The 12,340-nt window shown below is 50.1% G+C and overlaps 6 protein-coding genes across 6 annotated transcripts; 1 reads left to right on the plus strand and 5 right to left on the minus strand.

The window, feature by feature from the left end:
- Nucleotides 1-120: 120 nt before the first annotated feature.
- Nucleotides 121-980, minus strand: J4E82_011177 (uncharacterized protein; the record flags this gene model as incomplete). Its single annotated transcript, XM_051737386.1, has 3 exons — nt 121-210; nt 268-767; nt 817-980. Coding segments are annotated over 3 exons (754 nt in total), but the record flags the coding sequence as incomplete, so codon positions are not given.
- A 2,529-nt stretch (nt 981-3,509) lies between these two features.
- On the minus strand, nt 3,510-4,403 carry J4E82_011178 (uncharacterized protein; the record flags this gene model as incomplete). Its single annotated transcript, XM_051737387.1, has 1 exon — nt 3,510-4,403. One exon carries the CDS (start codon nt 4,401-4,403, stop codon nt 3,510-3,512), a length of 894 nt encoding a protein of 297 aa, XP_051582843.1.
- Nucleotides 4,404-5,193: 790 nt separating this feature from the next.
- J4E82_011179 (uncharacterized protein) lies at nt 5,194-5,674 on the minus strand (the record flags this gene model as incomplete). Its single annotated transcript, XM_051737388.1, has 2 exons — nt 5,194-5,442; nt 5,525-5,674. The coding sequence occupies 2 exons, from the start codon at nt 5,672-5,674 to the stop codon at nt 5,194-5,196; spliced, it is 399 nt and encodes a 132-aa protein (XP_051582844.1).
- Nucleotides 5,675-6,256: 582 nt separating this feature from the next.
- Nucleotides 6,257-7,251, plus strand: J4E82_011180 (uncharacterized protein; the record flags this gene model as incomplete). The annotated part of the gene is made up of 3 exons (XM_051737389.1): nt 6,257-6,317; nt 6,368-6,741; nt 6,820-7,251. 3 exons carry the CDS (start codon nt 6,257-6,259, stop codon nt 7,249-7,251), a joined length of 867 nt encoding a protein of 288 aa, XP_051582845.1.
- Nucleotides 7,252-7,507: 256 nt separating this feature from the next.
- On the minus strand, nt 7,508-8,089 carry J4E82_011181 (uncharacterized protein; the record flags this gene model as incomplete). The annotated part of the gene is made up of 1 exon (XM_051737390.1): nt 7,508-8,089. The coding sequence occupies one exon, from the start codon at nt 8,087-8,089 to the stop codon at nt 7,508-7,510; it is 582 nt and encodes a 193-aa protein (XP_051582846.1).
- A 1,738-nt stretch (nt 8,090-9,827) lies between these two features.
- On the minus strand, nt 9,828-11,333 carry J4E82_011182 (uncharacterized protein; the record flags this gene model as incomplete). The annotated part of the gene is made up of 1 exon (XM_051737391.1): nt 9,828-11,333. The coding sequence occupies one exon, from the start codon at nt 11,331-11,333 to the stop codon at nt 9,828-9,830; it is 1,506 nt and encodes a 501-aa protein (XP_051582847.1).
- Between the last annotated feature and the right edge of the window lie 1,007 nt (nt 11,334-12,340).

The following is a 12,340-nucleotide window of genomic DNA, read 5'->3' on the forward strand; positions in this document are numbered from 1 at the left end:
AGTTTAAGAGCTCTAAACTGAACTGACTGATAAGACGAGAGCTCTAAACTGACACTGAACTGACTGCCAAGCAATCAGTCAGTCAGTCAGTCTCATCAGTTTGGATTGATTGTTAGCAACTCTGATTGTTCTTGTCGCCACCGGCATGGTAGTACGCGAGAGTGTCTAGAGCCTCCTCGTAGCGTTCCTTGGAGATCAACCAACGAGGACCTGGAGAGTTATATCAGCTTGAGTTCTCAAATCGTCCAATATGTGGGTCGAACTTACTCTCAGGAACCCACCAAAGAAAGCACAGTTGAAGGAATGAAGGAAGGGCTTGAAGAAGGGTGATAGACCTCCAAGACCAATCGTTGCTCGCTTGAGATGTACCCCATGCGATCCATGCGACGAAAAGCGCTCCCAAGTTCCACAAGCAGTTGTATACTGCGGTGAAGATACCACGGTGCTGGGGATGGCAGATCTCGGTGAGGAGAATGGGCGAGCACATTTGGGCGAAAGAGTTACCGAACCCAAGGATAAACCTGCCACCCATGTAGATCTGCCAGTTCGTAGAAAAGGTCGAGACAAGAGCACCAGCAATCATGATGGAGCAACCGACGGCGATTGGAATCTTGCGACCGGTCCACTGGGTGAGGAACGGGACAAGGAAGAAACTAACGATCGAACCGATGTTGTACATGTTGTTCATGAGACCCAGTCGGTTACCGGAGGGCTCGTCGAAGTAAGTCTGCCAGTAGTTCATCTGTTGCGAAGAGTTCATCATCATGCTAGATAATTATCAGTCGAATCCAATGTGTTGCAAAAAGGAATACTCACCCGTCGTAACCAGTAGTTGCAGAGGCAATGCAAAGGACTGAAGAGTGCCAGAACAGCTTTCGCATGTTTGGGTCCTTGTACCAGATAACCTTCTCAAACTCAGGCGCTTCCTCGCGAGCAACCGCGCTGTTGCCTTTCGGCGCTCCCATGGACATGCCCACCATCTTGGATGAAGAGCGATGTGCGACAAGATAGCGTGAAGATTGGTTTGAGTTCAGGACCGGTAGGCTTTGCTACTGATGGGCGAAGTCCCTTGAGGATGCGACTGACGCTCGTTCAGCGTCCAGTACTTATATTCGATCTACAATTACTACAAGAGACCCACACCCCGGATGAGCGACTCGCATGCTTACTCCACCGCGGGTTGACGGACATGGGTACCGCAATTTGCAGGAAGACAGCCTGACAGCAACGGAGGAAAGCACCAGTAAGGTGATACCAAGAGAACCCCACCGAGCGATCCGTTGGCACCAGGCCCGTAGCGCCGTAGGACTAGACTTATAAGACTAGAGAAAGCCCGTCTTGTCATATCTAGGCACTGCTCGCCAATACCGATATCGAGGGTCCGATGCGATTTGTGGTCTCCCCATGGGGTGCTCAGCTGCCTTCGAGAAGTCTGTGATTTGAACGCTAGAACATGAAACAACGATGGATGGCAGATCCAATAATAGGATGCAGTCTATCATTGGTGCTTGATAACGCCTTGATATTGTTCGCGATAGTCAGTAGACGACGGAGGCATACATTGGAGGCATACATTGCGGGGCAAAGAAGCGGCAAGTGTAGAGAGACTTGCTTGCAAAGCCTGGTGGTTCCAGTGTATCACTTGGAGTTGATCAGATGATAGACGCCTTCATCACAAGATTTTGACGCCATCTGATTGGAAACGATCTTCGACATTGAGCCATGTGTTGCTTGGTGCTGTGTCTGCTCCGCGATGCCCAGCACCAAGACCCCATACGCTTCCGGGCTTGATCGAAAGACCCCTCGAAGACTCTACACACGCCCTGTGAAGCTGTGACTCGTCCCGCGGATAATTTTACCTAGCATCCGGCACGTCTCTTGGAGTTCTGCACTGAAGTCTTGGAAAAGCCAACCATGAGTCCGGTTGTGGTAGGTCAAGCTCGTAATGCGATGCCATGACCTGCCAAGGTGGATAAATGGCCCTACGCGCCGAACCTGACGTTCCGAGAGTTATTTTGTAGTGACGGAGTCGATAGTTGAGGTTCTGCATTGGCAGACGTCGAGAAAGCGCAAGTGGCTACCATTGTGTTCTCAGATAGGTTGTGAGGGTTAGGACAAGTCGTCCCGCGGCAGAAGTCGCGTGTGCGACGCGAGGTGGCGCGAAGCTGATTAGGTGAACTTCGGAGCTATGCCACAGGCCGCGTGCAGCCTTGGCATGCGCCCACGGGAGGCATCCGGAGTAATCAACTACGAGGTCGGTGCTCGCACAGATACGACAGATACTTCAACTCCTTGGATCCGTATCTACATAAACGAGTTCCAGGCGCCGAGCTGTTGGTGTCACCGCGATATTGCTCATACGCAAGCGAACAGGCTAGTGGGGCCTTTCTTCCCATCGCAAAACGTCCCGTCTCGCCATCGGGTGGCTCGCAAAGTGGTACATAGAGTCGTGATCAATGGCGCTTACGGACACAGAACCGACCTGGAAAGTCACCTTGGCGAAGATGCCCCCCGGTTGCTGGGACCGCGCTGCGCGTCTCAGTGTAGGTTGCCCATTTAACCGGCAAAAGGATATGGTGGTGGTGGCGTTGTGGTGGAATACCGGTAAATGCCAAGATGCCATTCATCCCTGGGGCGGAGAGCGGAAACTCGGCACGTCGATGACTGAGAATTCGACATGAACTTCGCCCCAATGTGTTGAGGCTGATGGCAGCTAGGCAGCAAATGAGTTTCTGCGTAGGACCGGGCTGGGTTCTGATTGCAATAACATTGCTTACTCAAGTACGTACTTGAAGGAATATCTGTCGACACGCGCATGCTTCAACGTTAGCGGCATGCACTTCAGCAGTCGAGCCTGAATCAAAAGCTCGAGAGACTTGCATTAAGGGGAATTCTTTCTGTTATGGCAATAATTTGAGCAGATACAATTCGAATAGGAGAAAGTGGAGAGACCTCGTTGCTTATATGGGGCTTCTTACATTGGCGAAAGCCATCTATTTTCCGAGGGCGGACACTTGTAGACTGCGAAAGCGGACGCTTGTAAACTCCGACGGCGGCACAACCAGAAAATTCAATCATGCTATCGGCCGACCGATACGTCCACTCTGGATTGCGCTGCGACTATGACCTCTAAGACTGTCTCAACCCAGATTGTTCTTGGCTTTAGACATGTCCGCAAAGGGTACGCAGCTACGCTCGAAACAAGCTTATAGTAGAGAAGCGTGCCCCAACATATCGAAGTGGGAGCTGTGACGTTGAACTTAAGCTACCCAGCTGGCGTATATACGTCTAGGAACGTGGTCATTGGGTATCTCATCTAGGTGATCATGCCTGTCGCATGGGACGATGCAGTACATATTTCCGAAGCTGATGATATTGTGGCTGAACTACAACAGACCGCTCTTTTTCAATAGCAGGCAACTGATGTGCCAAAGATCCACAACCTTTTCACTCCATCATGCATTTTCATAGTGTAATCACTATACTACGCCTGATGATCTGCAGTGTCTTTACCAGTCGTACATCTGTCGAGTCCGCCTTCCCTTCCGAGTATACACTACCTCGATGGCCTGTTTCGACACCTTGGCTGCGAAATTTCCTCTCAACATCACGCCTAGTTCCGCTGCGACCGCCTCTGCCGTCAGTGAGAAGTATCCGGAATGCTCAATGATGATAGTTTCGAGCATGTCACAATCTAGTAGCCGCTCAAGCTTGTACTTGGAGAAGAGGTCGGTAGCTTTGTTTGGTTGGGTCGAACATTGCAGCAACATATCCGAGTCATCGTCCAGGCGATAGTATGTGAGCTCTTCCTTATGGAAGCCAAGCTTGATGATACGCAGTCCGGTACACTGGACTGCTAGCTCAAGGTCGGCATTCTCGATAGTATTGCCTTTGTATCTGGAAAAGAATTTTAAGTCTAGTTGACGGACCTGTTCGAAGCGTCCGTTTTCTGCCTCGAGGAAAGCGCGCAAGAACAAGTTGTCGTTATACGAACAAACGAGGATCTTGGAGGTAATGATGAAGTTCACTACTGTTTCCTCGAACGTCTTTTTCGAGGTGAAACACAAAACGGGCAAGAATCTGGGTTTCTTTGGGTTGTCTCCACGCTTGACGGCGTCTCGCACCGCAACCTGGCCGATAGAAGAGAATGCTAGGGTCCAAATGGGGAAGCGGATTTCCTTTGGTAGATCCAGGAAGCGCGCAAAGCTAGGCTGTGGTTTCAAGCCATGCTGTATAATATGTGACCACGACTGGGCCGGCTCAGCAGTACTGTAATACTGTGGAGAGAGTACCCTAGTAGACAAAGGAGGAAAATCGATGGGCTTGAGCTCGAATGAGGCCGATAAATCGCGTCTGCGAGCCGGCTGCTGCTCTTCGGGTCTGCTAATGATGATCACCGGCATATTTCCAAATCACTAGTCACAAATGTCAGCATGTTGTTCTCGATAACTCTAGTTCGATCGACTTACGCTGCGCTGATCTTGCTCTTGTGAGATGGCTGCGTGCAGCGGCTCTCTCAGTGGTATCAAGATCGACCGGAGAACTCGACACCGTGGTTGAGAAGAAGTGATATTAAGCCTGTAGGCGTTTATATATATGCATGGTAAGCGCGCTGGAGGCATCCGCTGGTAGTGAAAAATCAAAGGTATTCCGTATCACGTCACCGTGGTAGACAGCGTTGGAGTCATTGCTTCACAAGGCCATTCACGGACCACTTTTGGATCAGCGCATTGTGCCACGCGGGTGAGTACCAAGCATCTTGCGATACTAGAAGGGGTTATGTAGAGGTGACAGCATCTTGTAGAGTTACGAGTATATTTGACCCTCCGGTATATGCAGGCGATTCGATCACCGAAGACGACGACGGTGGAACGGTAGTTGTGAGTGGCTCGTCCTTGCTAGGCCATCGCAGGACCACGGAAAGTACGATTTTGGTCCGGCTACCAGGGTATTGTCATCTTTTCAATCAGAAATCAGAAGCGAGTGATCAAAGGTATATGGAAGGTTTTCGCACACAGCTTTGCTTTACCTTTACGTACCATGTAACTGATTGCCTATGAAGCAAGCTTGGGTCCTATGAGCTTGCAGTTGCTGGTCTTCACAACGCGCAACTTTGCGCATGAGACCTACCGACATACTACGTTCTTTCCATGGTCGACTGCCGTGCTCACGTGCGACTAGGTGCGGAGACAACTAGATCTTGCGCGCATGCTCCTGCACCACTTTCCCATCCTCGATAACACAGTGCTCTACACCTGCAGTAACGCGCAAACTCTCTAAGTCAAACAGGTATTCCTCATCTTTCTTCACGACCTCCAAGTAGAAAGGATCTTCATAGGCTTTCTCGAAATCCTCGTAGTTTCGCACCCAAAAGTCCGCCATGCCATCGTATGAGAGTGTAGGCATCTTCAAAAGCGCTTTATGTTTCGATGTAGTATGATACTTCGAAGAGTCAGCATCCATAAGAAGAGAATCCGCATTGCTTCGCGCAGGCAAGATTCTGGATTGGTAGAGGAAAGCTGACTTGGACGTATTTGACAATGCCGTGACGCTGTAGCCACGATGTGATAAGAGGGCCATGCTTATTTGCCCAGTGGTCGTTGAATTCAGTTTCCGAAAGCTTGGGGTTGCGATTCGCAAGGACAGTGACTCGAACCAACTCTTCTGTCGACATGGTTGCTATCGTTTGTAGGTGTCGTAAATGTGGCTGATGTGGCTAGGATGAGGATTGCCAGGGTCGATGACGCATCACTCCCTGCAGAAACCCAATCGGCGTCTCCTCACCCGCTCGCATATACTGCTCAACGTGCTCTTCTCGAATGAACTACTGACCAAGCAATCTCTCATCTACCTGTCGCTGTACACCACGTCGCCAGTTTTGCTTTTACACTGTACGCGCAGCTTTAACGATGTTGGGAACGATACGAGTGGTTCCCCACCTCTCCACCCCTCCACAGATGATAAAGATGCTGCGATCAATCACCGGCCGCGAGCATTCTTGGCTTGGAGACAACACACGAACAGAAGGACCTTCTGTCACCAAGCTAACGGTAGCGCCCGTGATGCGGCGATCAGTGACCCGAAGCCCCTCTTCCCTAGGGACGGCATTGCTCGGTGAAGCCCCCGGAAGCTTTTACCCGGCTTCCGAATACATGAGTAGCAACGTTAGATCAACTACGCATATCAATACTCTGTAAACCTCGAAACCTGTTCTTTCCTGCTGAACCGCATTACTACCAGAAAGCGTGTAAATAAGATGACGTCCATTGATCAGCCACTGAACAGCAAGATACTGCTCATTACAGGAGGCGCATCAGGTATTTGCACCAGTATGGATGCATGGAGAATGTGCAGTTGACATCTCTAGGAATCGGTCTCTGTGTGACGAAGCAAGCGCATGATCTCGGCGCGCGCGTTCTTGTTGCGGATCTCAGAACAACACCCGACTTCGATACCTTCGCCGCGAACAAGTCAAACATACTCTATGTGCAGTCTGACGTGACGCGATGGGCAGACTTCGACAAGATCTTTAATGCGTGCGAAAAAGAATGGAACGACGTTCCTGATGGGTACGCCATCTGCGCGGGACTGTTCGATCCGCCGTTCTCCAACTTCTGGCAAGACCCAGAAGAGGAAGGGTACAAGCAGGTCGAGGTCAATGTGAATCATCCTATCAAGTTGACAAGGCTCGCTATCAGAAAAAGCTTAGGGAAGGGGAAGAGGGCCAGTGTTTGCATCATCGTAAGTAATGCCAGCATATCGACGTCTGCTCAAGAGAGCAGGGTATGATTGATCACAACATGTCTAACACGAAATCAGGCATCGGTTGCCGGGTTATCAGGCAACATGGCAGCACCACTCTATTGTGCAACAAAACACGCTGTGGTCGGATTTGTCAAGTCTATGGGAGCGACAGAAGCGCTCACTGGTGTGAAGATTACGACACTTTGTCCTGGCGCCGTCTATACGCCGATGATGGATGAAGCAAAGCGCAAACAATATTCCGTGACTACCGACACGGCATTGACGCCAGATGCATGTGCGAGTTCTCTGCTAGACCTACTACAGAAGAAGGAGTATCTGTGTGGAAGTGTACTTGAAATCACTCAGATAGGGACGCGACTTATACCGGAGTGGGGTGTGGAGCCGCCGGCTGGCAAGGGTTCGGGACAGGACCTAGATGAGAATTTCATGACGAACATGCTGCAGCCTATCAAAGAAAAGTTAGATGTGGAGAAGGCAAAGGCTTGAGGATGCATATTTGGAAGGGTTCAGATGGATTACGTATAGGGAGATACAGCATTTATAAACCGTGGCAAGCTCTCGACCGAACTCTCGCTACCAAGTTGGAACAAGCCCACACAAGTGAGGTGTGTAAGGCGAGTATTGCGACCAACAGATACCCTTCAATCAATCAGATCATCCGAATCAGTCCATCGGCTAGGATATCTCGTTTCCACCCTTCATACCCCCAGCGCACTTGCCTTCTCACATCAGGCAGAACCGTCTAACACTTGGGCATCCACGTATCGCCAAGTTTCTCGTCAATCTGCTTCTTGGCCTCATCAAGTCCTTCGCCAATTTCCTCCTTGGCCTTCTCCAGAACCTTATCCATCGTGTGAATCACATCCTTGATGAGACCGGCACACGCAATTCCCTCTGGGCAATCTCTAACCGTGGATCGCTTCTTTGCCTCGGGCTCCTCAGACTCTGAGAAACCGTGTGTGTGCATCCACTTTTTGGGGATGGGTGCCGTGAGAACTTCATTTTCGGCTTCGGTGACGACCCTGGCGATGGGGCCGAGAGTCCCAAGACTGCTTGGGATGTAGGGGCGGGCGACGGGGGAGATGGGAATGGCAATGCCCAGAGAGATGAAGAGAGAGAGGACGAAGGCTCTGGCGTACATCTTAATGTTTGTGGTAGAGAAGCTTTTGCTTGGTTTGATGTTTGGTGTTGGTGTTGTGGTAGTGGATGATAAGTTGTATTCTTGAGCTGTTCTGACTTGGAAGATACGAGATTTGTAGATGATGAGGAAACAGACAGATGTTGATAGGATGCAGGGCATTATATATGCTGAGAAGATGCTCATTTTTCAGAGGAAATTGGTACCGTGGTTAAGATGTGGACGACACCCACGATGCTTGCACCATACAACACATCGCTGATCCAACTCATACGTAGCAGTAGCACCAAGGTATCGATGTTATAGATGCATTCCGACTAATAGTTACAAGGTGTTCGTGTCATATTACTATCATGAAAACTTCGAACAGTTTCTTGAGCTATGTAGTCTTCCAGCTTCTACAACTTCGCGCTCCCCCCGAATCTCTGCTTGAAGTATCCTTCAAATGATGTAGCCAGAGTCTCTTCGAACATACTGTCGCTTGTCTGGCTCTCCGGTTTCATGATATTGCCTTTACCCTGCCTACCGTTCAACGAGTACCAAAAGCACACTGGCAACGCGCTTTCGATATGTTCATTAGGCGCCTTGCTTGGGTCGACCCAGACCTCATGCATCGCATCATCGCCCTGCACCTCCAGGCCGACCAGTTTTCCGGTGTACCTGCGCAGCGATCCCGTATTTCTGACACGCGATATCGTATTCCCAACAATGCTGAGGTATTGGCCATCGCGCTTTTCGAACTTCAGTAGAGTAGCTACTAGGAAGTCGGCAGTCATCCAGGTGCATACTATTTGCTTCCACGTTCTGGCGGCGCATAAAATGGGTGATATCATCGTTTGAAGAGTTTGGGGGTCGGTTCCGGAACACACTATACTCTTATGATCTTGGTTGTGGGTTGCTGTAGCCAATCATCATGAAGCTCATCTTGCCGGATTAGATGGCTGGGTGGATGATGGCGAACCATTGGCCATGATGTCGCATTTATGGGTATAGACGAAAGTACTGAAATAATAGCCAAACGCATTGAGCTCTCAACCTCTAGGCGGAATGGATATGTCCCATATGGTCTTTGATTTGCGATGTAGTTGGTGGAACCTAAACTCGGATAGGTAGAAGCGCTTTACGCCCGTATTCGCTAACGCGTCTTGAATCGTGGCTTGCGCTTCCAATGCAGGACCACTCAACGTGCTCACATACACATCCCGCATTCGAGTCCTTTCCCTAGCTCCTAAAGATCCGCCTCTTTCGCATCAAAAGTCTTGGTGATGACGTTGTCTGGTTGAGCAGGCTGTGTGCCTGCTGGGACAAACGTGATCGCCTTAAGTTTCTGACCTCGTCGGTTAAAAGGCTTCAGACCATGGATAATGCGCTTGTCAATCTGCTGTGGCCAGTAGACTCATTGTTACGGGATGGATCTTACATGTGTACCTATTCGTTTGCGCCGAAGAGAGCAACAGGCTTGAGCGGCGCAGCAAGCAAGGCCGCGGTTAGCTGCATGACTTCTTATCATGTAGAATTTTTAAGTGTTTCCAATTTCGCTAATCTTTTAACTACTTTCGTCTTTCCAATGCTTGAGGTGGCTTCTTTGAAGATGCCATCGGGTATGACGCAATCGTGACTCGCATCATCATGATGACTATATAGGGGTGATGCAGAGCCCACGAACAATGAGGCTTCATTCTCACACCTCGAATACTTCCGATCCTTTGTTGATAAACGTACAAAGAAGCTCAATGCGGCGTTTGCGGGTCATGGCCCTTGGTATCTCCGTCACTAACCCATCAACCTAGCCGCTCCCAGACCCTCATTGTACACTGAATACACTTTGCGCACGAAAAACCCCTGTTTTCTGGAGCACGATACCGCACTAAAAAAGCGCGATAACGGTATTTGCTATTTTATACATCGACGGTACGTAAGTTCGCTAGCCGTCTGCGAACACAATCCCACCGACACGACTGTTGAACTCTCTCTTCCACAAGGGCATCATGGATCGCGGCAGTGGGTGCTCGTCGTCATATCCAAACACCTCGAATACGACATCATGACTCGCAGCGATGGCGCCTGCACTCATTGACCCGTATTGTCTGATGATAGCCGTGCGCAAGTTGAGCAGCTTGTCCTTGCGCCGCACCACAATGTTCTTAAACAGAGCCTTCAAGGATTCTTCAGATGGTTGTGGAAAGTTCGTGTTGACATGCAACTCCTCCATGCTGTCCGGAAGCATGTCGCCCATACACGGAATGTCAATATGTCCCCACGTCCTTGAACCCTGCGGAATGTGCGCATCGCGGCCCTGTCGCTGTCCGCTCTCCAGAGGTGGACCACAGAAGCATTCAACATCGACCTCCAGCTTCTTCAGCTTCGTGAAACGTAGAAAAGAGGAAAGACCATTCACAACCTCGCCATGCAGCTCATCGATGGTGATGGCAAGCTCAACAATGGTATCACTGTTGTAGTTTGCCAGCGCCTCAAGCATCTCGCCAGCATTCCAATCGTGTTCAAGACCGTCCCATTTCGTTTGGTGGGAATATTTGAAGACCTCAAGAGCAGGCGTATTCTCTAGGAAGGCTGAGAGACCGGTAGCGTCCATACAGCAATACGCGAACTCAACGCGTGTCAGTGGGGACTTGGTAAGTGGATTCATCCAAGTGAAAGGCACGCCTCCCCAATCCTCGTCGACAGCCACACAACTAACTGCATAAATATTTCTGATGCTTTTGAGTGCCATGAACGGTGCGATGCATTGTAAGCCAACTCTGACATCGTAGCCTTCCTCCACGAACGGTAAGATGGTTTCTAGTCGAGCCAAGGGCTTTGCGCGGTTCCCATTCTTATTGGACATGGCAACAAGCGACTGAACATTGGGGACCAGAGCCTCGGCACTTTCGCCTTCTCGAACCTCATGCCATCTATCAGGCAGTTGCAGTGTTTTTAAATTGGGCAAAAGACTCAACAAAGCGACAGTCGCATATAGTTTATCCATGTTCGGCTGGTCACCCGCGCGGTCTTCTTCCAGAATGCGGCTCCACCAATCGTCCTCATCGGCATCGGCGTATTGCTCGGCATGTCGCAGCAAATCTTTAATATTTTGCATTGCCTGCTCGTCGTCGCGGAAACTGAGCGCATCGATATGGTTCGGCATCTCATCATCCGCACGACGATCCCAGAGGGAGAGAGTCTCAATATACTCAGCAATGATAGGGTCGCGAGCGATGTCGTGTAAAATTGACAATGTGTCGCCGCGACGAGTCCGGCTCATGTTAGTGGTATGGCTCCAGGTCCTCCGTAACGCATTGTGTTGTCGGATTTGGTTTGCAGCCCGCCCGTATATGGTCTTGCATGAGAGCACAAAGCTCTCAAGGCCACTAGGTGCGGTGCGATCAATGATCAAGTCGAGAATCTCTGGTGGAAGATCGAGGAGGCCCATGGTTGTATCCTGTGCGGCACCGCCGGCGTTGGGTTGACGAAAGATAAGAGGGGTAGCCGGAACTTTTGATAGGCAATGAAAGAGGCTGCACACCTGTGGCTTTGGATGCAGATGTTGGAGTTGAGGTATGCTACCGTGAGTCAGGTACACGCTGAATGGAAGCTACTGATATCGGCTCTCGAACAATCGCGCATGAACGGAATCTAGAATCGCAAGAGCTCAGGGTCCAGGTGGTATTTGGAAACGGCGAAGAAGATCCGAAGCAACTAAGGATGTTAAGGAACGGCAGCCTTTCATTGGTCTCGGCAGGAAAGTCCTTCCTGTCGTTGTCTGAATCCTGTGGTGGGGTAAGCTAGATACCGTTTGAGGCTAGTCTGTGCAGAAAAAGACGACTCCTTCTCCGAGCAGCTGGAACCTTGCTAAGATGATACTAGCATCGATTTTTGCGTTTGGCATCGCGTTGCAATAATATCGAGATATCCATGGTACGATTCGTACGTGCAGTGGACCCGAATACCTGCCCCTCATATGTCTCGAAGAGCCCAGAAACGATAGCACACCTGGAGAGGTCATGCGCGGAATGTTCCGGAAGATTCCAAGAAGCAAAATGTCAAAGCTGAATCTCGGAGAAAGCCACATACGGAGACCTCAAGCTGTTAGATTCTTTATCAAGGTTCTGATCGTTGCTTTAGTGGGGTGCGGACTCCGTACCCGTTCTATCATTCTGCCATGGGTGCGCATTGATATTCAACCGATCAAGACAACCATTCCTAGTCTCAATGGACTTCTACAAATCGGAGTCTAGTCCTTGAAGCTAGTCTCTAATACAGACATGTGGCTGTATTCATGACGGTAATGCTTGGGTCAGAAAAGCTGGTTGTTCACTGAGTCGAATGTCATGTGGCCTGTGGAATTGGAGGCATGAATACGGCAGTCGGTGTGCCCATATCTGCTAGATATGATGTCTGTGAACTCAGTCAGCAGCCACAGTCCTAGAGCTCTGAAAC

Source organism: Alternaria postmessia, assembly GCF_024291825.1.
Source record: "Alternaria postmessia strain BMP 2775 chromosome Unknown scaffold_172, whole genome shotgun sequence".
Lineage (NCBI taxonomy): Eukaryota > Fungi > Ascomycota > Dothideomycetes > Pleosporales > Pleosporaceae > Alternaria > Alternaria postmessia.